The sequence below is a fragment of the Nerophis lumbriciformis genome, linkage group LG18 (assembly GCF_033978685.3).
Source record: "Nerophis lumbriciformis linkage group LG18, RoL_Nlum_v2.1, whole genome shotgun sequence".
NCBI classification, from domain to species: domain Eukaryota; kingdom Metazoa; phylum Chordata; class Actinopteri; order Syngnathiformes; family Syngnathidae; genus Nerophis; species Nerophis lumbriciformis.
The window spans coordinates 6,998,029-7,023,804 of NC_084565.2; the positions used below are offsets into that span (position 1 = coordinate 6,998,029).

A 25,776-nucleotide genomic window follows, 5' to 3' on the forward strand; every position below is an offset into this window, starting at 1 on the left:
TCAACAAGAACAACATTAAGTTGAGCTACAGCTGTATGAACAATATACGACAAATTATCTCAAACCACAACAAAACAATTGCAAATGAGCCGTCGGCCCCCGGACAGAGCGACTCCAAAACCAACAAAGGCTGTAACTGCCGAAAGAAACCTGATTGCCCTCTCAACGGGGGGTGCTTACAAACATCAGTTGTCTACCAATCTAAGGTAACACGCAAGGACATTAACACATCCGACACATATGTAGGATTAACCGAGGGAGAATTCAAAACCAGATGGAACAATCACAAGGCTTCTTTCAGGAACCAAAACCTGCGGAATACCACAGAACTCAGCAAACACATTTGGGACCTCAAAGACAATAATGTTGAATATTCAATAACATGGCAAATTCTTGCATCCAGCACACCTTACAATAGTGGTAATAAAAGATGCAACCTATGCTTGAAAGAGAAACTGTTTATTATTTACCGTCCAGACCTGTCATCCCTCAACAAGCGCAGCGAAATTGTAACAGCATGCCGCCACAGACGGAAACACCTCCTAGGTAACACATGAGCCAATCACCACGCCCCTACGCCAGCCTGTACCCACCCACTCTGTGCCCTATATAAACCATGGTATGTGAATGCTCCCATTAAAATCTCCTGATGATTGAGGGAACCCCCTCATGAAACAGGCCTGTAGAGATGATATAGTCTTGTGATTTTTTTCCCACACATACATATATATATATATATATATATATATATGTATATATATATATATATATATATATATATATATATGTATATATGTATGAAACACTTGACTTGGTGAATTTTAGCTGTCAATATACCCTCCCCTCTTAACCACGCCCCCCCACCCCCACCCCCACCTCCCACCTCCCGAAATCGGAGGTCTCAAGGTTGGCAAGTATGGCCCTGAGATCGGTAGGTTGTGAGTTCAAAACCCGGCCGAGTCATACCAAAGACTATAAAAATGGGACCCATTACCTCCCTGCTTGGCACTCAGCATCAAGGGTTGGAATTGGGTTTAAATCACCAAAAATGATTCCCGGGTGCGGCCACCGCTGCTGCTCACTGCTCCCCTCGCCTCCCAGGGGTTGATCAAGGGTGATGGGTCAAATGCAGAGAATAATTTCGCCACACCTAGTGTGTGTGTGACTATCATTGGTACTTTAACTTTAACTTTAATGCTTCAGCATAATAATGTGTTAATTCCACGACTGTATATATCGGTATCGGTTGATATCGGAATCGGTAATTAAGAGTTGGACAATATTGGATATCGGCAAAAAAGCCATTATCGGACATCTCTAATTATTTATGTATTTAATATTGGTTTACTTACTATGGTCCATCCATCCATCCATCTTCTTCCGCTTATCCGAGGTCGGGTCGCGGGGGCAGCAGCCTAAGCAGGGAAGCCCAGACTTCCCTCTCCCCAGCCACTTCGTCCAGCTCCTCCCGGGGGATCCCGAGGCGTTCCCAGGCCAGCCGGGAGACATAGTCTTCCCAACGTGTCCTGGGTCTTCCTCGTGGCCTCCTACCGGTCGGACGTGCCCTAAACAACTCCCTAGGGAGGCGCTCGGGTGGCATCCTGACTAGATGCCCGAACCACCTCATCTGGCTCCTCTCGATGTGGAGGAGCAGCGGCTTTACTTTGAGCTCCTCCCGGATGACAGAGCTTCTCACCCTATCTCTAAGGGAGAGCTCCGCCACCCGGCGGAGGAAACTCATTTCGGCCGCTTGTACCCGTGATCTTGTCCTTTCGGTCATAACCCAAAGCTCATGACCATAGGTGAGGATGGGAACGTAGATCGACCGGTAAATTGAGAGCTTTGCCTTCCGGCTCAGCTCCTTTTTCACCACAACGGATCGATACAGCGTCCGCATTACTGAAGACGCTGCACCGATCCGCCTGTCGATCTCACGATCCACTCTTCCCTCACTCGTGAACAAGACTCCGAGGTACTTGAACTCCTCCACTTGGGGCAGGATCTCCTCCCCAACCCGGAGATGGCACTCCACCCTTTTCCGGGCGAGAACCATGGACTCGGACTTGGAGGTGCTGATTCTCATCCCAGTCGCTTCACACTCAGCTGCGAACCGATCCAGTGAGAGCTGAAGATCCCGGCTAGATGAAGCCATCAGGACCACATCATCTGCAAAAAGCAGAGACCTAATCCTGCAGCCACCAAACCGAATCCCCTCAACGCCTTGACTGCACCTAGAAATTCTGTCCATAAAAGTTATGAACAGAATCGGTGACAAAGGGCAGCCTTGGCGGAGTCCAACCCTCACCGGAAACGTGTCCGACTTACTGCCGGCAATGCGAACCAAGCTCTGACACTGATCATACAGGGAGCGGACCGCCACAATCAGACAGTCCGAAACCCCATATTCTCTGAGCACTCCCCACAGGACTTCCCGAGGGACACGGTCGAATGCCTTCTCCAAGTCCACAAAGCACATGTAGACTGGTTGGGCAAACTCCCATGCACCCTCAAGGACCCTGCCGAGAGTATAGAGCTGGTCCACAGTTCCACGACCAGGACGAAAACCACACTGTTCCTCCTGAATCCGAGGTTCGACTATCCGGCGTAGCCTCCTCTCCAGTACACCTGAATAGACCTTACCGGGAAGGCTGAGGAGTGTGATCCCACGATAGTTAGAACACACCCTCCGGTTCCCCTTTTTAAAGAGAGGAACCACCACCCCGGTCTGCCAATCCAAAGGTACTGCCCCCGATGTCCACGCGACGCTGCAGAGTCTTGTCAACCAAGACAGCCCCACAGCATCCAGAGCCTTAAGGAACTCCGGGCGGATCTCATCCACCCCCGGGGCCTTGCCACCGAGGAGCTTTTTAACTACCTCAGCAACCTCAGCCCCAGAAATAGGAGAGCCCACCACAGATTCCCCAGGCACTGCTTCCTCATAGGAAGACGTGTTGGTGGGATTGAGGAGGTCTTCGAAGTATTCCCTCCACCGATCCACAACTTCCGCAGTCGAGGTCAGCAGAACACCATCCGCACCATACACGGTGTTGGTAGTGCACTGCTTCCCCTTCCTGAGGCGGCGGATGGTGGTCCAGAATCGCTTCGAAGCCGTCCGGAAGTCGTTTTCCATGGCTTCCCCGAACTCCTCCCATGTCCGAGTTTTTGCCTCCGCGACCGCTGAAGCCGCACACCGCTTGGCCTGTCGGTACCTGTCCGCTGCCTCAGGAGTCCCATGAGCCAAAAGAACCCGATAGGACTCCTTCTTCAGCTTGACGGCATCCCTCACCGCCGGTGTCCACCAACGGGTTCTAGGATTACCGCCACGACAGGCACCAACTACCTTGCGGCCACAGCTCCAATCAGCCGCCTCGACAATAGAGGTGCGGAACATGGTCCACTCGGACTCAATGTCCAGCACCTCCCTCGTGACATGTTCAAAGTTCTTCCGGAGGTGGGAATTGAAACTCTCTCTGACAGGAGACTCTGCCAGACGTTCCCAGCAAACCCTCACAATGCGTTTGGGCCTGCCAGGTCTGTCCGGCATCCTCCCCCACCATCGCAGCCAACTCACCACCAAGTGGTGATCGGTAGAAAGCTCCGCCCCTCTCTTCACCCGAGTGTCCAAAACATGAGGCCGCAAATCCGATGACACAACTACAAAGTCGATCATAGAACTGCGGCCTAGGGTGTCCTGGTGCCAAGTGCACATATGGACACCCTTATGCTTGAACATGGTGTTCGTTATGGACAATCCGTGACGGGCACAAAAGTCCAATAACAAAACACCACTCGGGTTCAGATCCGGGCGGCCATTCTTCCCAATCACGCCTCTCCAGGTTTCACTGTCGTTGCCAATATGAGCGTTGAAGTCCCCCAGTAGAACGAGGGAATCACCCGGGGGCGCACCCTCAAGTACTCCCTCGAGTGAATCCAAAAAGGGTGGGTACTCTGAGCTGCCGTTTGGCGCGTAAGCGCAAACAACAGTCAGGACCCGTCCCCCCACCCGAAGGCGGAGGGAAGCTACCCTCTCGTCCACCGGGTTGAACTCCAACGTGCAGGCTCTGAGCCGGGGGGAAACAAGAATTGCCACCCCAGCCCGTCGCCTCTCACTGCTGGCAACGCCAGAGTGGAAGAGAGTCCAGCCCCTCTCGAGAGAACTGGTTCCGGAGCCCTTGCTGTGCGTCGCGGTGAGTCCGACTATATCCAACCGGAACTTCTCTACCTCTCGCACTAGCTCAGGCTCCTTCCCCCCCAGCGAGGTGACGTTCCACGTCCCAAGAGCTAGCTTCTGTAGCCGAGGATCGGACCGCCAAGTACCCTGCCTTCGGCTTCCGCCCAGCTCACATTGCACCCGACCTCTATGGCCCCTGCTATGGGTGGTGAGCCCATTGGAGGGGGGACCCACGTTGCCTCTTCGGGCTGTGCCCGGCCGGGCCCCATGGGGACAGGCCCGGCCACCAGGCGCTCGCCATCGTGCCCCAACTCCGGGCCTGGCTCCGGAGGGGGGCCCGCGTCCGGGCGAGGGAAATCTGAGTCTCGGTTCTTGCATTTCCATAGAAGTCTTTGAGCTGCTCTTTGTCCGATCCCTCACCTAGGACCTGTTTGTCTTGGGAGACCCTACCAGGGGGCATGGAAGCCCCCGGACAACATAGCTCCTAGGATCATTGGGACACGCAAACTCCTCTACCACGGTAAGGTGGCAGCTCAGAGAGGAGACTTACTATGGTATTGTATTTATTTATTTATTATTTATTTATTATTTATTCACTGTTCTGATACAGAGAACAATGGCATGGGATACAATTGCTATGGTAGGAAAAGGGGCAGGATTAAAGGAGCTCAGCTTCTTCCTGCTCCTTTTCGGACGTGCTGTAATGAAACAAGTGGAAACATGTGATGCATGTTATACATTGTATCGTATGCATGTTCCAAATAAGTGACGAGTAGGGACAAAAAGAGCGAATGAAGCGTGGTACTGGGAGGTACATAAGGTTCCACTGCAACATCTTCTTGTCTTCTTTCAGGTCAACTTGTGCTTTGATCAGTTCGTCTACAAGCTGGCCGATCAGATCTTTGCCTACTACAAGATCCTGGCCGGAAGGTAGCTCATCAGAGTGGATTCTCCTCCACGGGAGCGTCAAATAACGCTGTCTGGGTTCTCCTAGTCTCCTGCTGGACAAACGTCTGAGGGCCGACTGCAAGAACCAGGGAGCCAACATCCCCTGGCCTTCCTCCAACCGCTACGAGACCCTGCTGAAGCAGCGCCACGTCCAGGCATGTTCCTCCCCCGTGCTCTCGCAATCTGCATCTTCTGACTCGGTGGTCTTCCTGCAGCTCCTGGGACGCTCCATAGACCTGAACAGGCTGATCACTCAGAGGATCTCGGCCGCTCTCTACAAGTCCCTGGAGTTGGCCATCAACCGCTTTGAGAGCGAGGACCTCACCTCCATCATGGTAGACCCTTATTTGCTCCATAACAATTACTTTCTTCTGTTTTGACCAAGTCATTTACAAAAGGTAGACATGCTCGGCTGTAGGCTACTAGGAGCTGGCAGCTACACAACAGCTAAGCACACAATAGCACACAAGCCAGACATAGGTAATAATCATTGAACAGTAAAACAGCACATTTGTCAACATAAACAAGTATCAATTAATTACACAAAGTCTCCAAGGCACAGTAACAAACGTGTCCACATCATTCAACGTACTAATTGTTGTGGCCACTAGGTGTTACCAAAAACAAATAGTACTCATATTCAACTTAAAGTCCATTAACTAGATAATGCAATTTTGTGAGAAACTACGTGAGAATGCTGAAAAGTTAAACTGAAATCTTAACAGTTAGCGCAAAATAAAATAACAGTTCGCATGCATAAAGTACCAAACTGTACGACTCTGGGATATATGCCTTCAGCTAACAGTAAGCGTGTGTCACGTACCCAAATAAAAGACTGTTAGGTGTATGTCTGAAACATTTGCCAAAAAAGCTAGCATGTTACAATTCTAGAATGTTAGAATTGTAACATTGTACGATAATCAATTCCATAATTATCGTACATTACGATGCCTTTGACCCCGCCCCCTCTCCAACATCTCCCGACTTAAATGTGTCGGCAAAGATTCTCACATTTAAAACAAAAATGACGATTGTAGACGACTACAATGTATCCAATTGTTCACATCGAAGCGTAAAAGGTGTTCAAGAAAACAATCTTGTTCCGATATTTTATACGGCGTTTGAACTATGAGGAACAAAATGTCGTAAAATAGATGTAAAATACATATTTTTGTATTTGTATTTTTGTATTTTTCATATACTGTTAGCATCTGTCAAGTACAAAAATATCAGACCCTCATGTATACCTGTGAAATTAGCTTAAAAGCTAGGCATGTTAATGTCAACATGCAAACAGTTGGCATGCGCCAAGTGCCAAAATAAACAACACTTGCAAGACTAGCTAAAGAAGCTTGCCTGCAAATGCGACACATGCAAAAATAGTTACAAAAAAAGTTTGCATGCTGACAGTTAGAATGCAACAAATGCCAAAATAAACAACGCATGCAAAAATAGCCAAAACAAACAAAAAAGCTTGCATGTTAACGGTTAGCATGTGTCAAGTACCAAAATAAAGGACATCTGCAAAAATAGCTAAAACAAACAAAAAAGCTTGCATGTTAACTGTTAGCATGTGTCAAGTACCAAAATAAAGGACATCTGCAAAAATAGCTAAAACAAACAAAAAAGCTTGCATGTTAACGGTTAGCATGTGTCAAGTACCAAAATAAAGGACATCTGCAAAAATAGCTAAAACAAACAAAAAAGCTTGCATGTTAACGGTTAGCATGTGTCCAGTACCAAAATAAAGAACATCTGCAAAAATAGCTTAAAAAAAATATTGCATGCTAACAGTTAGAATGCAACAAATCCCAAAATAAGCGACACATGCAAAAATAGCTTTAAAAAATAAAAAAAATTAAAAAAAAGCATGCATGCTAACAGTTAGCATGTGTCCAGTACCAAAATAAAGGACACCTGCAAAAATAGCTTTAAAAAAAATATTGCATGCTAACAGTTAGAATGCAACAAATGCTAAAATAAGCGACACATGCAAAAATAGCTACAAAAAAAAATAATAATAATAATAATAATAAGCTTGCATGCTAACAGTTAGCATGTGTCCAGTACCAAAATAAATGACACCTGCAAAAATAACAAAAAAAAAATATTGCATGCTAACAGTTACCAGAATCAGAAATACTTTAAATACTTTAGAATGCAACACATGCCAAAATAAACGACACGACATAAAATACCTAAAAAACAAACAGAAAAAATGTGCATGCTAACAGTCAGCATGTGTCCAGTACCAAAATAAAGGACATCTGCAAAATAGCTAAAAAAAAAAAAAAAGTTTAGCTAACAGTTAGCATGTGAAAAGTACCAAAATGAATGACACCTGCAAAAATAGCTAAAAAAAATATTGCATGCTAACAGTTAGAATGCAACAAATGCCAAAATAAGTGACACATGCAAAAATAGCTAAAAAACAAACAAACAAACAAAACTTGCATACTAACAGTCAGCATGTGCCCAGTACCAAAATAAAGGACATCTGCAAAAATAGCTAAAAAAAAAAAGAAGCTTGCATGCTAACAGTTAGCATGTGTCCAGTACCAAAATAAAGGACATCTGCAAAAATAGCTAAAAAAATAAATAGATAAAAAAAGCTTGCATGCCAACAGTTAGCATGTGTCCAGTACCAAAATGAATGAAACCTGCAAAAATAGCTAAAAAAAATATTGCATGCTAACAGTTACAATGCAACAAATGCCAAAATAAATGACACATGCAAAAATAGCTAACAAAAATAAAAAATAAAAAGCTTGCATGCTAACAATTAGCATGTGTCCAGTACCAAAATAAAGGACATCTGTAAAAATAGCTAAAAAAGAAGAAGCTTGCATGCTAACAGTTAGCATGTGTCCAGTACCAAAATAAAGGACATCTGCAAAAATACCCAAAAAATAAATAAATATAAAAGCTTGCATGCTAACAGTTAGCATGTGTCCAGTACCAAAATGAATGAAACCTGCAAAATACCCAAAAAATTAAAAAAATTAAAAAGCTTGCATGCTAACAGTTAGCATGTGTCCAGTTCCAAAATAAAGGACATCTGCAAAAATAGCTAAATAAAATTTAAAAAAAGCTTGAATGCTAACAGTTAGCATGTGTCCAGTTCCAAAATAAAGGACATCTGCAAAAATAGCTAAATAAAATAAAAAAAAGCTTGAATGCTAACAGTTAGCATGTGTCAAGTACCAAAATAAATGACACCTGCAAAATAGCTAAAAAAAAAGTTTAGCTAACAGTTAGCATGTGAAAAGTACCAAAATAAATGACACCTGCAAAAATAGCTAAAAAAAACATTGCATGCTAACAATTATCAGAATCAGAAATACTTTAAATATTTTGGAAAGCAACAAATGCCAAAATAAACGACACCTGCAAAAATAGCTAAAAAAATTTTTTTTTTTAAACCTTGCATGCCACCAGTCAGCATGTGTCAAGTACCAAAATAAAGGACATCTGCAAAATAGCTTAAAAAAAAAAGTTTAGCCAACAGTTAGCATGTGAAAAGTACCAAAATGAATGACATCTGCAAAAATAGCTAAAAAAAAACAAACATTGCATGCTAACAGTTAGAGTGTAACAAATGCCAAAATAAGCGACACATGCAAAAATAGCTTAAAAAATAAAAAGCTTGCATGCAAACAGTTAGCATGTGTCCAGTACCAAAATAAAGGACATCTGCAAAAATAGCTAACAAAAACAAAAACTTGCATGCTAACAGTTAGCATGTATCCAGTACCAAAATAAAGGACATCTGCAAAAATAGCTAACAAAAACAAAAACTTGCATGCTAACAGTTAGCATGTATCCAGTACCAAAATAAAGGACATCTGCAAAAATAGCTGAGGAAAAAAAAAAGTTAGCACAGTTAGCATGCAAAAAGTACCAACATGAATGACACCTGCAAAAATAGCTAAAAAAAATCTGGCATGTTAACAGTTAGAATGCAACAAATGCCAAAATAAGCGACACATGCAAAAATAACTACACACAAAAAAAGCTTGCACAGGACATGAGATGTTAGTGTGGTGTGTCTGCAGGACATGAGATGTTAGTGTGGTGTGTCTGCAGGACATGTGAGATGTTAGTGTGGTGTGTCTGCAGGACATGAGATGTTAGTGTGGTGTGTCTGCAGGACATGAGATGTTAGTGTGGTGTGTCTGCAGGACATGAGATGTTAGTGTGGTGTGTCTGCAGGACATGAGATGTTAGTGTGGTGTGTCTGCAGGACATGAGACGTTAGTGTGGTGTGTCTGCAGGACATGAGATGTTAGTGTGGTGTGTCTGCAGGACATGAGATGTTAGTGTGGTGTGTCTGCAGGACATGTGAGATGTTAGTGTGGTGTGTCTGCAGGACATGAGATGTTAGTGTGGTGTGTCTGCAGGACATGAGATGTTAGTGTGGTGTGTCTGCAGGACATGAGACGTTAGTGTGGTGTGTCTGCAGGACATGAGATGTTAGTGTGGTGTGTCTGCAGGACATGAGACGTTAGTGTGGTGTGTCTGCAGGACATGAGATGTTAGTGTGGTGTGTCTGCAGGACATGAGATGTTAGTGTGGTGTGTCTGCAGGACATGTGAGATGTTAGTGTGGTGTGTCTGCAGGACATGAGATGTTAGTGTGGTGTGTCTGCAGGACATGTGAGATGTTAGTGTGGTGTGTCTGCAGGACATGTGAGATGTTAGTGTGGTGTGTCTGCAGGACATGTGAGATGTTAGTGTGGTGTGTCTGCAGGACATGAGATGTTAGTGTGGTGTGTCTGCAGGACATGAGATGTTAGTGTGGTGTGTCTGCAGGACATGAGATGTTAGTGTGGTGTGTCTGCAGGACATGAGATGTTAGTGTGGTGTGTCTGCAGGACATGAGATGTTAGTGTGGTGTGTCTGCAGGACATGTGAGATGTTAGTGTGGTGTGTCTGCAGGACATGAGATGTTAGTGTGGTGTGTCTGCAGGACATGAGACGTTAGTGTGGTGTGTCTGCAGGACATGAGATGTTAGTGTGGTGTGTCTGCAGGACATGAGATGTTAGTGTGGTGTGTCTGCAGGACATGAGACGTTAGTGTGGTGTGTCTGCAGGACATGAGATGTTAGTGTGGTGTGTCTGCAGGACATGAGATGTTAGTGTGGTGTGTCTGCAGGACATGAGACGTTAGTGTGGTGTGTCTGCAGGACATGAGATGTTAGTGTGGTGTGTCTGCAGGACATGAGATGTTAGTGTGGTGTGTCTGCAGGACATGTGAGATGTTAGTGTGGTGTGTCTGCAGGACATGAGATGTTAGTGTGGTGTGTCTGCAGGACATGAGATGTTAGTGTGGTGTGTCTGCAGGACATGAGACGTTAGTGTGGTGTGTCTGCAGGACATGAGATGTTAGTGTGGTGTGTCTGCAGGACATGAGACGTTAGTGTGGTGTGTCTGCAGGACATGAGATGTTAGTGTGGTGTGTCTGCAGGACATGAGATGTTAGTGTGGTGTGTCTGCAGGACATGTGAGATGTTAGTGTGGTGTGTCTGCAGGACATGAGATGTTAGTGTGGTGTGTCTGCAGGACATGTGAGATGTTAGTGTGGTGTGTCTGCAGGACATGAGATGTTAGTGTGGTGTGTCTGCAGGACATGAGATGTTAGTGTGGTGTGTCTGCAGGACATGTGAGATGTTAGTGTGGTGTGTCTGCAGGACATGAGATGTTAGTGTGGTGTGTCTGCAGGACATGAGATGTTAGTGTGGTGTGTCTGCAGGACATGAGATGTTAGTGTGGTGTGTCTGCAGGACATGAGATGTTAGTGTGGTGTGTCTGCAGGACATGAGATGTTAGTGTGGTGTGTCTGCAGGACATGAGATGTTAGTGTGGTGTGTCTGCAGGACATGAGATGTTAGTGTGGTGTGTCTGCAGGACATGAGATGTTAGTGTGGTGTGTCTGCAGGACATGAGATGTTAGTGTGGTGTGTCTGCAGGACATGTGAGATGTTAGTGTGGTGTGTCTGCAGGACATGAGATGTTAGTGTGGTGTGTCTGCAGGACATGTGAGATGTTAGTGTGGTGTGTCTGCAGGAGCTGGACGGGCTGGTGGAGATCAATCGTCTGACTCACAAGCTGCTCTGCAAGTTCCTGACTCTGGACAGCTTTGACGCCATGTTCCGTGAGGCCAACCACAACGTGTCTGCACCGTACGGCCGCATCACTCTGCACGTCTTCTGGGAGCTCAACTACGACTTCCTGCCCAACTACTGCTACAACGGCTCCACCAACAGGTGAGGGCGTGTCAGCACACCTATGACATCATCGCTGAGGCTCCGCCCCCACTCTGTGTCCAGGTTTGTGCGCACCGTGCTGCCTTTCTCCCAGGAGTTCCAGAGGGACAAGCCGCCCAACGCCCAACCCCAGTACCTTTTTGGCTCCAAGGTCAGTGGCTCTCTACCTCAATCAGGGGCCCCTACTTGCATATCTTGTATGAAAAGTTATGTAGAGAAGGAGCAGGGGCCCCTACTTGCATATGTTGTATGAAAAGTGATAGGGAGAAGGAGCAGGGGCCCCTACTTGCATATCTTGTATGAAAAGTTATGTAGAGAAGGAGCAGGGGCCACTACTTGCATATGTTGTATGAAAAGTGATAGGGAGAAGGAGCAGGGGCCCCTACTTGCATATATTGTATGAAAAGTTATAGGGAGAAGGAGCAGGGGCCCCTACTTGCATATAGTGTATGAAAAGTGATAGGGAGAAGGAGCAGGGGCCCCTACTTGCATATCTTGTATGAAAAGTTATGTAGAGAAGGAACAGGGGCCACTACTTGCATATGTTGTATGAAAAGTGATAGGGAGAAGGAGCAGGGGCCCCTACTTGCATATCTTGTATGAAAAGTTATGTAGAGAAGGAGCAGGGGCCACTACTTGCATATGTTGTATGAAAAGTGATAGGGAGAAGGAGCAGGGGCCCCTACTTGCATATATTGTATGAAAAGTTATAGGGAGAAGGAGCAGGGGCCCCTACTTGCATATAGTGTATGAAAAGTGATAGGGAGAAGGAGCAGGGGCCCCTACTTGCATATAGTGTATGAAAAGTGATAGGGAGAAGGAGCAGGGGCCCCTACTTGCATATATTGTATGAAAAGTGATAGGGAGAAGGAGCAGGGGCCCCTACTTGCATATCTTGTATGACAAGTTATGTAGAGAAGGAGCAGGGGCCACTACTTGCATATGTTGTATGAAAAGTGATAGGGAGAAGGAGCAGGGGCCCCTACTTGCATATATTGTATGAAAAGTTATAGGGAGAAGGAGCAGGGGCCCCTACTTGCATATAGTGTATGAAAAGTGATAGGGAGAAGGAGCAGGGGCCCCTACTTGCATATCTTGTATGAAAAGTTATGTAGAGAAGGAGCAGGGGCCACTACTTGCATATGTTGTATGAAAAGTGATAGGGAGAAGGAGCAGGGGCCCCTACTTGCATATCTTGTATGAAAAGTTATGTAGAGAAGGAGCAGGGGCCACTACTTGCATATGTTGTATGAAAAGTGATAGGGAGAAGGAGCAGGGGCCCCTACTTGCATATATTGTATGAAAAGTTATAGGGAGAAGGAGCAGGGGCCCCTACTTGCATATAGTGTATGAAAAGTGATAGGGAGAAGGAGCAGGGGCCCCTACTTGCATATCTTGTATGAAAAGTTATGTAGAGAAGGAGCAGGGGCCACTACTTGCATATGTTGTATGAAAAGTGATAGGGAGAAGGAGCAGGGGCCCCTACTTGCATATCTTGTATGACAAGTTATGTAGAGAAGGAGCAGGGGCCACTACTTGCATATGTTGTATGAAAAGTGATAGGGAGAAGGAGCAGGGGCCCCTACTTGCATATATTGTATGAAAAGTTATAGGGAGAAGGAGCAGGGGCCCCTACTTGCATATAGTGTATGAAAAGTGATAGGGAGAAGGAGCAGGGGCCCCTACTTGCATATCTTGTATGAAAAGTTATGTAGAGAAGGAGCAGGGGCCCCTACTTGCATATATTGTATGAAAAGTGATAGGGAGAAGGAGCAGGGGCCCCTACTTGCATATCTTGTATGAAAAGTGATAGGGAGAAGGAGCAGGGGCCCCTACTTGCATATGTTGTATGAAAAGTGATAGGGAGAAGGAGCAGGGGCCCCTACTTGCATATCTTGTATGAAAAGTTATGTAGAGAAGGAGCAGGGGCCACTACTTGCATATGTTGTATGAAAAGTGATAGGGAGAAGGAGCAGGGGCCCCTACTTGCATATATTGTATGAAAAGTTATAGGGAGAAGGAGCAGGGGCCCCTACTTGCATATAGTGTATGAAAAGTGATAGGGAGAAGGAGCAGGGGCCCCTACTTGCATATATTGTATGAAAAGTGATAGGGAGAAGGAGCAGGGGCCCCTACTTGCATATATTGTATGAAAACTGATGGGGAGAAGGAGCAGGGGCCCTTACTTGCGTATCTTGTATGAAGAGTGATGGGGAGGATCAGCAGGGGCCCCTACTTGCGTATCTTGTATGAAAAGTGATAGGGAGAAGGAGCAGGGGCCTCTACTTGCATATATTGTATGAAAACTGATATGGAGAAGGAGCAGGGGCCCCTACTTGCATATCTTGTATGAAAAGTTATATGGAGAAGGAGCAGGGGCCCCTATTTGCATATATTGTATGAAAAGTGATAGGGAGAAGGAGCAGGGGCCCCTACTTGCATATATTGTATGAAAAGTGATAGGGAGAAGGAGCAGGGGCCTCTACTTGCATATCTTGTATGAAAAGTGATAGGGAGAAGGAGCAGGGGCCCCTACTTGCATATTTGTATGAAAAGTGATAGGGAGAAGGAGCAGGGGCCCCTACTTGCATATATTGTATGAAAACTGATGGGGAGAAGGAGCAGGGGCCCTTACTTGCGTATCTTGTATGAAGAGTGATGGGGAGGATCAGCAGGGGCCCCTACTTGCGTATCTTGTATGAAAAGTGATAGGGAGAAGGAGCAGGGGCCTCTACTTGCATATATTGTATGAAAACTGATATGGAGAAGGAGCAGGGGCCCCTACTTGCATATCTTGTATGAAAAGTTATATGGAGAAGGAGCAGGGGCCCCTATTTGCATATATTGTATGAAAAGTGATAGGGAGAAGGAGCAGGGGCCCCTACTTGCATATATTGTATGAAAAGTGATAGGGAGAAGGAGCAGGGGCCTCTACTTGCATATCTTGTATGAAAAGTGATAGGGAGAAGGAGCAGGGGCCCCTACTTGCACATTTGTATGAAAAGTGATAGGGAGAAGGAGCAGGGGCCCCTACTTGCATATATTGTATGAAAACTGATGGGGAGAAGGAGCAGGGGCCCTTACTTGCGTATCTTGTATGAAGAGTGATGGGGAGGATCAGCAGGGGCCCCTACTTGCGTATCTTGTATGAAAAGTGATAGGGAGAAGGAGCAGGGGCCTCTACTTGCATATATTGTATGAAAACTGATATGGAGAAGGAGCAGGGGCCCCTACTTGCGTATCTTGTATGAAAAGTGAGAGGGAGAAGGAGCAGGGGCCCCTACTTGCATATATTGTATAAAAAGTTATAGGGAGAAGAAGCAGGGGGCCCTACTTGCATATCTTGTATGAAAAGTTATAGGGAGAAGGAGCAGGGGCCCCTACTTGCATATATTGTATGAAAAGTGATAGGGAGAAGGAGCAGGGGCCCCTACTTGCGTATCTTGTATGAAATTGGACTTTAAACTGCTACTAAAGGTGCCTTGTTATTGTGCACGCCAACCATATTCAAATATGCTGCCAATTGCTATCTGGCAACTAGTGCTCTAATCGCCAGCTGGCAACTACTGCTCGTATCACTTGATGGCAACTAGCACGTTAATCGCTAGCTGGCAACTGAAGCGTTAATCGCTAGCTGGCAATTAGCATATTAATGGCTAGCTGGCAACTATCATGCCAGTCTCTAGCTGAAAGATAGCGCGCCAATCGTTAGCTGACAACTCGCGCGCCAATCGTTAGGTAACAATGTTAATGGCTTGCTTGCAACGAGAACGCTAATGGCAAGCTGATACAGCGTGCTAATTGCTAGCTAACAGCTAGTGTGCTAATCTCTGACTGGCAACTAACATGCCAATCGCTAGCTTACAGCTAATCCACTAATTGTTAGCTGACAACTAGCGGGCCAACCGTTAGCTGGCAACTAGTGCGTTAATCACTAGATGGCAACTTGTGCACCAATTGCCAGCTGGCAACTAGTGCGTTAATGGCTAGCCTGCAAATAGAGAACTAATGGCTAGCTGACAACTAGCACACTACTAGTTGCTAGCTCACAACTAGTGTGCTAATCACTAGCTGACAACTAACGCGCTAATTGTTAGCTGACAAATAGCGCGCCAACCGTGAGCTGGCAACTAGTGAATTAATGGCTAGCTTGCAACTAGAGCGCTTGTTAGCTGTCAACTAGTGCGTTAATGGCTAGCTGACAACTGGCACACTAGTTGCTAGCTCACAGCTAGTGTGCTAATCACTAGCTGACAACTAACGCGCCGGCTGTGTCAAGTACCAAAATAAGACTGTGAGGCGTATATCTGAAACATTTGCCAAAAAAGCTAGCGCAGGCTTACATGCTAACTGTTAGCATCTGCCAATTAACAAAATACCAGACCGTGAGGTGTATACCTGCGAAATGTGCTAAAAAGCCTGCATGTTGTCAACATGCTAACAGTTAGCATGTGCCAAGTACCAAAATAAATGACACCTGCAAAAATAGCTAAAAAAAAGAAGCTTCCATGCTAACAGTTAGCATGTGTCAAGTACCTAAAAGAAAAAGACTATGAGGTGTATATGTTAAACATTTGCACAAAAAGCTAGCATGCTAATTTTAGCATGCTTACATGCTAACCGTTAACATTTGTCAAGTACCTAAATATCAGATCGTGAGGTGGAATACCTGTGAAATTAGCTTAAAAGCTTGCAATCAACATGCTAACTGTAAGCATGTTGACATCTACATGCTTACAGTTAGCATGTTGATATTGACATGCTGGCTGTTAGCATGTTGATGTCAACATGCTTACAGTTAGCATGTTGACATTGACATGCTAACTGTTAGCATGTTGACATCGACATGCTTACAGTTAGCATGTTGACATTGACATGCTGGCTGTTAGCATGTTGACATTGACATGCTTACAGTTAGCATGTTGATATTGACATGCGGGCTGTTAGCATGTTGATGTCAACATGACATGCTAACTGTTAGCATGTTGACATCAACATGCTTACAGTTAGCATGTTGACATTGACATGCTGGCTGTTAGCATGTTGATGTCAATATGCTAACAGTTAGCATGTTGGCATTAACATGCTAAATGTAAGCATGTCATGTTGACATCCACAGGCTAACAGCCAGCATGTTACAGTTAGCATGTCAATGTCAACATGCTAACTGTAACCATGTTGATGTCAACATGCTAACAGTTAGCATGTCATGTTGACATCAACATGCTAACAGCCAGCATGTTAATGTAAAAATGCTGACTGTTAGCATGTTGACATTGACATGCTAACTGTTAACATGTTGATGTCAACATGCTTACTGTTAGCATGTTGACATCAATATGCTAACTGTTAGCATGTTGACTTTGACATGCTAACTGTTAGCATGTTGACATTGACATGCTGACTGTTAGCATGTCAATGTCAACATGCTAACAGTTAGCATTTTGACATCAACACGCTGACTGTTAGCATGTTGACATTGACATGCTAACTGTTAACATGTTGATGTCAACATGCTTACAGTTAGCATGTTGACATCGACATGCTAACTGTTAGCAGGGTGACATTAACATGCTGACTGTTAGGATGTTGACATTGACATGCTAACTGTTAGCATGTTGACATTAACATGCTGACTGTTAGCATGTTGACATTAACATGCTGACTGTTAGCATGTTGACATTGACACGCTAACTGTTAGCATGTTGATGTCAACATGCTAACAGTTAGCATGACCTGATCAAGTGCAGCCTGAAAGAATTGATGAGTCAGGGAAACCTTTTATTTCATCCAACAAGACCCCAAAAGGGACAAGCGGTAGAAAATGGATGGATGGAAGGTGGATGCTGATCATGTTTCAAGCTAGCTCGCTCGCAGACATTTTAGCCAGCGTCCTCAGCTCATGGTCACGGGTGGACAGGAGCGGCGTTTGCATCACCGCGCCCCGTTTGGCGGCGGCGTTGCAGCTGCCCTGTGGGGTGTACAGGCGTCCGGATGCGGGGCCGTCCTCGCCGACCGCGTCAGTCGCCGCGGGGCGGTCGTCCGCTCCCTGAGTGGAGACGGCGCGGCCGTTGTGCCGGCACCCCCACAGCAGCGCGGCGGCGGCGACCAGCAGCAGGACGCAGCAGGTCAGCCACACCCCCACGCCGCTCTCCCAGCCGGCCCGGTCCTGACCCTCGCCGTCGCTCAGAGTAACAAACACCTGGCACTGGTCGCGCACCGGGTCGGCGGCCTGGCAAGTGACGCACAGGAAGTAGGCGGTCTGTGGCAGCAGGTTGGCCAGGCGGGTGCTGGTCTGGCTGACGGGGATGCGCTCCTCGTGCATGAAGCTCTTGCGCTTGAAGCCCCGCAGGAGGCTGCTCCACTCGGGGTGGTACATGACGCTGTAGAAGGAGTCCAGGCAGCCGGGCGCCGCCAGCCAGCTCACGCCGGCGCAGGTGGACGACACGTTGTAGACTGTGATGGCCATGACGTTTCCTGAAAGTGTGGCGCTCGGAGAGAAACACCTGGAGGTGACAGAAGGGCAGTTAGTGGAAGATTCTTCCATCGTGTGCAGCTGGGTTGAACTAACGTACTCTCTAGTAACTAAAGTTCCTTGGGTGAATAATGTCAACTCACCACACCGGTAGTTTTTAGCGCTTCCATAACAAGGCTACTGACAGATAAAAGTAACAACTTTACACTACTTTGTATTAGAAATAGCAACAGAATGTCCCATAAGAAGGACATGGAGAAAAATAAGATTTTTGACTACAATGGCAGACACACCCACATTTTCAGGTCTTATGCAGATCCCAAATACATATCAGCGGGTGCCCTCGTACACCTCAGTCCTATAACTTGGTACTTTCATTTGTTAACTGTTAGCATGCTAACTTTTTTAGCCAAAATTGGCCCCATACACCTCAGAGTCCTATAACTTGGTACGAGACACATGCTAACGTTTAGCATGCTAACTTTTTTAGCCATAAATTGCCCCTGTACAACTCAGTCATACCTTAGTGCTTGACATCTGTTAACTCTTAGCATGCTAACTTTTTTTTTGCCAAAATTTCCCCCATACACCTCAGTCCTATAACTTGGTACTTGTCGTTTGTTAACTGTTAGCATGCTAACCTTTTTAGCCAAAATGCCCCTGTACACCTTGGTACGAGACACATGCTAACTTCTGGCATGCTACATTTTTTTGCCAAAAATGCCCCTGTACAACTCAGTCATACCTTGGTACTTGACATCTGTTAACTGTTAGCATGCTAACTTTTTTTTTGTGCCACATTTTCCCCCGTACACCTCAGTCCTATAACTTGGTACTTGTCTTATGTTAACGGTTACAATGCTAACTTTTTTTTTTGCCAAATTTTCCCCCGTACACCTCAGTCCTATAACTTTGTACTTGTCTTATGTTAGCTGTTAGCATGCTAACTTTTTTAGCCAAAAATGCCCCTGCACAACTCAGTCATACCTTGGTACTTGACATATGTTAACTATTAGTATGTTAACTGGTTTTTTTTTGCCAAATTTTCTCCCGTACACCTCAGTCCTAAAACTTGGTATTTGTCGTATGTTAGCTGTTAGCATGCTAACTTTTTTTGTCAAATTTTACCCCATACACCTCAGTCCTATAACTTGGTATTTGTCGTATGTTAACTGTTAGCATGCTAACTTTTTTTGCCAAAAATGTCCCTGCACACCTCAGTCATACCTTGATACTTGTCGTATGTTAACTGTTAGCATGCTAACCTTTTTAGCTAAAATTGGCCCCCGTACACCTCAGAGTCCTATAACTTGGTACTTGTCGTAAGTTAACTGTTAGCATGCTATCCTTTTTAGCCAAAAATGGCCCCGTACACATCAGAGTCCTATTACTTGGTACGAGACACATGCTAACTTTTAGCATGCTAACTTTTTTAGCCAAAAATGCCCCTGTACACCTCAGTCATACCTTGGTGCTTGACATCTGTTTACTGTTAGCATGCTAACTTTTTTTTGCCAAATTTTCTCCCGTACACCTCAGAGTCCTATAACTTGGTATTTGTCTTATGCTAACTGTTACCATGCTAACCTTTTTAGTCTATTTTGCTGCTGTACACATCATAGTCCTATAACTTGGTACTTAACTCATGCTAATTGTTAGCATGCTAGCTTTCTGTAGCCAATTGTGCGTGCGTACGTCCTAGAGTCATATAACTTGATACGTGTTGCACTCTGTCGGCGTACCAACGTTAGCTTTAAGGATGGAACAGCATTCAGCAAATTGCGTATTGTGGTTGACCTGCTTGTCCTCCATGAGCATCACACAGGTCTCAGCCAGCAGGACGGAACAATACGAAGGATAATAAGCAATCTGAAAGGGATTGTCTGCAACTAAGCTCAGCCAGCAGCAGGGTGGGGGGGTTGCGATTCAATTACATAATGCCCAGCGAGGTCGTTAAGTCGCCACCTTCACCATCAGCTGTGAAACATTCAACTGGCAATTTGACTCCCTTCTAGAATATGAAACTGTTTAAAATGTGACGTTCAACACTCCCAAAGTGGATCATTTTGATCCTGCAAGTGTATGGAAAATAGTGCCAGTCTTGTGACGATGATAATAATAATTGCATAAATTACTGTTTTAAGGTGAATTAAGTCAAACAAGTTAGTGTAACCATAGCAACAGAAGTGTAGAATATTGAATTATTAATATAATAATAATAATTGCATAAATTGCTGTTTAAAGGTGAATGAAGCCAAACAAGTTAGTGTAACCATAGCAACAGAAGATGTGTAGAATATTAATATAATAATAATTGCATACATTGCTGTTTGAAGGTAAATGAAGTCAAACAAGTTAGCGTAACCATAGCAACAGAAGATGTGTAGAATATTGAATAGTTAATATAATAATAATAATTGCATAAATTGCTGTTTTAAGGTGAATGAAGTCAAACAAGTTAGTGTAACCATAGCAACAGAAGTGTAGAATATTGAATTATTAATATAATAATAATAATTGCATAAATTGCTGTTTAAAGGTGAATGAAGTCAAACAAGTTAGTGTAACCATAGCAACAGAAGTGTAGAATATTGAATTATTAATATAATAATAATAATTGCATAAATTACTGTTTTAAGGTGAATTAAGTCAAACAAGTTAGTGTAACCATAGCAACAGAAGTGTAGAATATTGAATTATTAATATAATAATAATAATTGCATAAATTGCTGTTTAAAGGTGAATGAAGCCAAACAAGTTAGTGTAACCATAGCAACAGAAGATGTGTAGAATATTAATATAATAATAATTGCATACATTGCTGTTTGAAGGTAAATGAAGTCAAACAAGTTAGCGTAACCATAGCAACAGAAGATGTGTAGAATATTGAATAGTTAATATAATAATAATAATTGCATAAATTGCTGTTTTAAGGTGAATGAAGTCAAACAAGTTAGTGTAACCATAGCAACAGAAGTGTAGAATATTAAATTATTAATATAATAATAATAATAATTGCATAAATTGCTGTTTGAAAGTGAATGAAGTCAAACAAGTTAGCGTAACCATAGCAACAGAAGATGTGTAGAATATTAATAATAATAATTCCATAAATTGCTGTTTTAAGGTGAATGAAGTCAAACAAGTTAGTGTAACCATAGCAACAGAAGTGTAGAATATTGAATTATTAATATAATAATAATAATTGCATAAATTGCTGTTTAAAGGTGAATGAAGCCAAACAAGTTAGTGTAACCATAGCAACAGAAGATGTGTAGAATATTAATATAATAATAATTGCATACATTGCTGTTTGAAGGTAAATGAAGTCAAACAAGTTAGCGTAACCATAGCAACAGAAGATGTGTAGAATATTGAATAGTTAATATAATAATAATAATTGCATAAATTGCTGTTTTAAGGTGAATGAAGTCAAACAAGTTAGTGTAACCATAGCAACAGAAGTGTAGAATATTAAATTATTAATATAATAATAATAATAATTGCATAAATTGCTGTTTGAAAGTGAATGAAGTCAAACAAGTTAGCGTAACCATAGCAACAGAAGATGTGTAGAATATTAATAATAATAATTCCATAAATTGCTGTTTTAAGGTGAATGAAGTCAAACAAGTTAGTGTAACCATAGCAACAGATGTGTAGAATATTGAATATTTAATATAATAATAATAATTGCCGGACGGCTTCGAAGCAATTCTGGTCCACCATCCGCCGCCTCAGGAAGGGGAAGCAGTGCACTATCAACACCGTGTATGGTGAGGATGGTGTTCTGCTGACCTCGACTGCGGATGTTGTGGATCGGTGGAGGGAATACTTCGAAGACCTCCTCAATCCCACCAACACGTCTTCCTATGAGGAAGCAGTGCCTGGGGAGTCTGTGGTGGGCTCTCCTATTTCTGGGGCTGAGGTTGCTGAGGTAGTTAAAAAACTCCTCGGTGGCAAGGCCCCGGGGGTAGATGAGATCCGCCCGGAGTTCCTTAAGGCTCTGGATGCTGTGGGGCTGTCTTGGTTGACAAGACTCTGCAGCATCGCGTGGACATCGGGGGCGGTACCTCTGGATTGGCAGACCGGGGTGGTGGTTCCTCTCTTTAAGAAGGGGAACCGGAGGGTGTGTTCTAACTATCGTGGGATCACACTCCTCAGCCTTCCCGGTAAGGTCTATTCAGGTGTACTGGAGAGGAGGCTACGCCGGATAGTCGAACCTCGGATTCAGGAGGAACACTGTGGTTTTCGTCCTGGTCGTGGAACTGTGGACCAGCTCTATACTCTCGGCAGGGTCCTTGAGGGTGCATGGGAGTTTGCCCAACCAGTCTACATGTGTTTTGTGGACTTGGAGAAGGCATTCGACCGTGTCCCTCGGGAAGTCCTGTGGGGAGTGCTCAGAGAGTACAGGGTATCGGACTGTCTGATTGTGGCAGTCCGCTCCCTGTATGATCAGTGCCAGAGCTTGGTCCGCATTGCCGGTAGTAAGTCGGACACGTTTCCAGTGAGGGTTGGACTCCGCCAAGGCTGCCCTTTGTCACCGATTCTGTTCATAACTTTTATGGACAGAATTTCTAGGCGCAGTCAAGGCGTTGAGGGGATCTGGTTTGGTGGCTGCAGGATTAGGTCTCTGCTTTTTGCAGATGATGTGGTCCTGATGGCTTCATCTGGCCATGATCTTCAGCTCTCACTGGATCGGTTCGCAGCTGAGTGTGAAGCGACTGGGATGAGAATCAGCACCTCCAAGTCCGAGTCCATGGTTCTCGCCCGGAAAAGGGTGGAGTGCCATCTCCGGGTTGGGGAGGAGATCTTGCCCCAAGTGGAGGAGTTCAAGTACCTCGGAGTCTTGTTCACGAGTGGGGGAAGAGTGGATCGTGAGATCGACAGGCGGATCGGTGCGGCGTCTTCAGTAATGCGGACGCTGTATCGATCCGTTGTGGTGAAGAAGGAGCTGAGCCGGAAGGCAAAGCTCTCAATTTACCGGTCGATCTACGTTCCCATCCTCACCTATGGTCATGAGCTTTGGGTTATGACCGAAAGGACAAGATCACGGGTACAAGCGGCCGAAATGAGTTTCCTCCGCCGGGTGGCGGGGCTCTCCCTTAGAGATAGGGTGAGAAGCTCTGCCATCCGGGAGGAGCTCAAAGTAAAGCCGCTGCTCCTCCACATCGAGAGGAGCCAGATGAGGTGGTTCGGGCATCTGGTCAGGATGCCACCCGAACGCCTCCTAGGGAGGTGTTTAGGGCACGTCCCACCGGTAGGAGGCCGCGGGGAAGACCCAGGACACGTTGGGAAGACTATGTCTCTCGGCTGGCCTGGGAACGCCTCGGGGTCCCACAGGAAGAGCTGGACGAAGTGGCTGGGGAGAGGGAAGTCTGGGCTTCCCTGCTTAAGCTGCTGCCCCCGCGACCCGACCTCGGATAAGCGGAAGAAGATGGATGGATGGATGGATAATAATTGCATAAATTACTGTTTAAAGGTGAATGAAGTCAAACAAGTTAGTGTAACCATAGCAACGGAAGATGTGTACAATATTGAATTATTAATATAATAATGATAATTGCATAAATTGCTGTCTAAAAGTGAATGAAGTCAGACAAGTTAGTGTCACCATAGCAACAGATGTGTAGATTATGAATTATTAATCTAATAATCATAATTGCATAAATTGCTGTTTAAAAATTAAGTCAAACAAGTTAGTGTAACCATAGCAACAGAAGATGTGTAGAATATTTAATATAATAATAATAATCGAATACATTGCTGTTTAAAGGCGAATGAAGTCAAACAAGTTAGTGTAACCATAGCAACAGAAGATGTGTAGAATATTGAATATTTAAAATAATAATAATAATTGCATAAATTGCTGTTTAAAGGTGAATGAAGTCAAACAAGTTAGTATCACCATAGTAACGGAAGATGTGTAGAATATTGAATTATTCATATAATAATAATAATTGCATGAATTGCTGTTTAAAGGAGAATTAAGTCAAACAAGTTAGTGTAACCATAGCAACAGAAGATGTGTAGAATATTGAATATTTAAAATGATAATAATAATAATTGCATAAATTGCTGTTTAAAGGTGAATGAAGCCAAACAAGTTAGTGTAACCATAGCAACAGAAGATGTGTAGAATATTAATATAATAATAATAATTGCATACATTGCTGTTTAAAGGTGAATGAAGTCAAACAAGTTAGTGTAACCATAGCAACAGAAGATGTGTAGAATATTGAATAGTTAATATAATAATAATAATTGCATAAATTGCTGTTTTAAGGTGAATGAAGTCAAACAAGTTAGTGTAACCATAGCAACAGATGTGTAGAATATTGAATATTTAATATAATAATAATAATTGCATAAATTACTGTTTAAAGGTGAATGAAGTCAAACAAGTTAGTGTAACCATAGCAACAGAAGATGTGTAGAATATTTAATATAATAATAATTTACTTCATTCACCTTTAAACAGCAATTTATGCAAACAAGTTAGTGTAACCATAGCAACAGAAGATGTGTAGAATATTGAATATTTAAAATAATAATAATAATTGCATACATTGCTGTTTAAAGGTGACTGAAGTCAAACAAGTTAGTGTAACCATAGCAACGGAAGATGTGTACAATATTGAATTATTAATATAATAATAATAATTGCATAAATTGCTGTTTAAAAATTAAGTCAAACAAGTTAGTGTTACCATAGCAATAGAAGATGTGTAGAATATTTAATATAATAATAATAATCGCATTCATTGCTGTTTAAAGGTGAATGAAGTCAAACAAGTTAGTGTAACCATAGCAACAGAAGATGTGTAGAATATTGAATATTTAAAATAATAATATTAATTGTATAAATTGCTGTTTAAAGGTGAATGAAGTCAAACAAGTTAGTATCACCATAGTAACGGACGATGTGTAGAATATTGAATTATTCATATAATAATAATAATTGCATGAATTGCTGTTTAAAGGAGAATTAAGTCAAACAAGTTAGTGTAACCATAGCAACAGAAGATGTGTAGAATTATGAATATTTAAAATAATAATAATAATAATTGCATAAATTGCTGTTTAAAGGTGAATTAAGTCAAACAAGTAAACGTAAGCATAGCAACAGAAGATGTGTAGAATATTTAATATAATAATAATAATTGCATAAATTGCTGTTTTAAGGTGAGCAAAGTCAAACAAGTTAGTGTAACCATAGCAACGGAAGTGTAGAATATTGAATTATTAATATAATAATAATTGATAAATTGCTGTTTAAAGGTGAATGAAGTTAGTATCACCATAGTAACGGAAGATGTGTCGAATATTGAATTATTCATATAATAATAATAATAGCATAAATTGCTGTTTAAAGGTGAATGAAATCAAACAAGTTAGTGTAACCATAGCAACAGAAGATGCTTGGAATATTGAATTATTAATACAATAATTGCATAAATTGCTGTGTAAAAGTGAATGAAGTCAAACAAGTTAGTGTCACTATAGCAACAGATGTTTAGATTAGGAATTATTAATATAATAGTAATAATTGCATAAATTGCTGTTTAAAAATTAAGTCAACCAAGTTAGTGTAACCATAGCAACAGATTTGTAGAATATGAATTGTGGAGTCGTACCTCCACTGGTGAGTCGACGTTTCAGATGAGGTCCATCAGAGTTGCTGTGTCAGCATCCGGGATGATGTGTGGTGTAGCCGCACATCGTCATTTCAGTTGGCGGTCCAGCCGGTGCGTGCGGGGGAGGGGCTGGATTACAGCGGTGTGTGCAGCGGATGACTGAAAGGGAGAACAGTTTAATCTCCTGCCCGTGAACGAGGGCCAGAAAAAGTCCCCAATAGCAACAGAGGGTCATGAAAAGTCTTTATTAAAAAGATTGGACTAAACATGTGACATCACT

General features: G+C 43.6%; 2 protein-coding genes across 5 annotated transcripts in view; one reads left to right on the plus strand and one right to left on the minus strand.

Moving 5' to 3' along the window:
- Nucleotides 1–25,776, plus strand: part of cyfip1 (cytoplasmic FMR1 interacting protein 1) — a 115,241-nt gene that overhangs the window by 76,855 nt on the left and 12,610 nt on the right. For all 4 annotated transcript variants that reach the window (XM_061977562.2, XM_061977561.2, XM_061977563.2 and 1 more), the window contains exons 19-23: nucleotides 5,025–5,101; nucleotides 5,166–5,274; nucleotides 5,335–5,454; nucleotides 11,185–11,384; nucleotides 11,448–11,535. In XM_061977562.2, the coding sequence (XP_061833546.1) occupies nucleotides 5,025–5,101; nucleotides 5,166–5,274; nucleotides 5,335–5,454; nucleotides 11,185–11,384; nucleotides 11,448–11,535 (594 nt within the window). The remainder of the gene's footprint in view (nucleotides 1–5,024; nucleotides 5,102–5,165; nucleotides 5,275–5,334; nucleotides 5,455–11,184; nucleotides 11,385–11,447; nucleotides 11,536–25,776) is intronic.
- LOC133618071 (fibronectin type III domain-containing protein 9) lies at nucleotides 17,162–25,547 on the minus strand. The gene is made up of 2 exons (XM_061978538.2): nucleotides 25,497–25,547; nucleotides 17,162–17,890 (listed from the first exon to the last, which is right to left on the minus strand). Exon 2 carries the CDS (start codon nucleotides 17,851–17,853, stop codon nucleotides 17,242–17,244), a length of 612 nt encoding a protein of 203 aa, XP_061834522.1. The 5' UTR covers nucleotides 17,854–17,890; nucleotides 25,497–25,547; the 3' UTR covers nucleotides 17,162–17,241.

What these genes read in the sequence shown, in the direction of transcription:
- LOC133618071 (XM_061978538.2), bottom strand. Translation starts at nt 17,853, where the DNA reads ATGGCCATCACAGTCTACAACGTGTCGTCCACCTGCGCCGGCGTGAGC.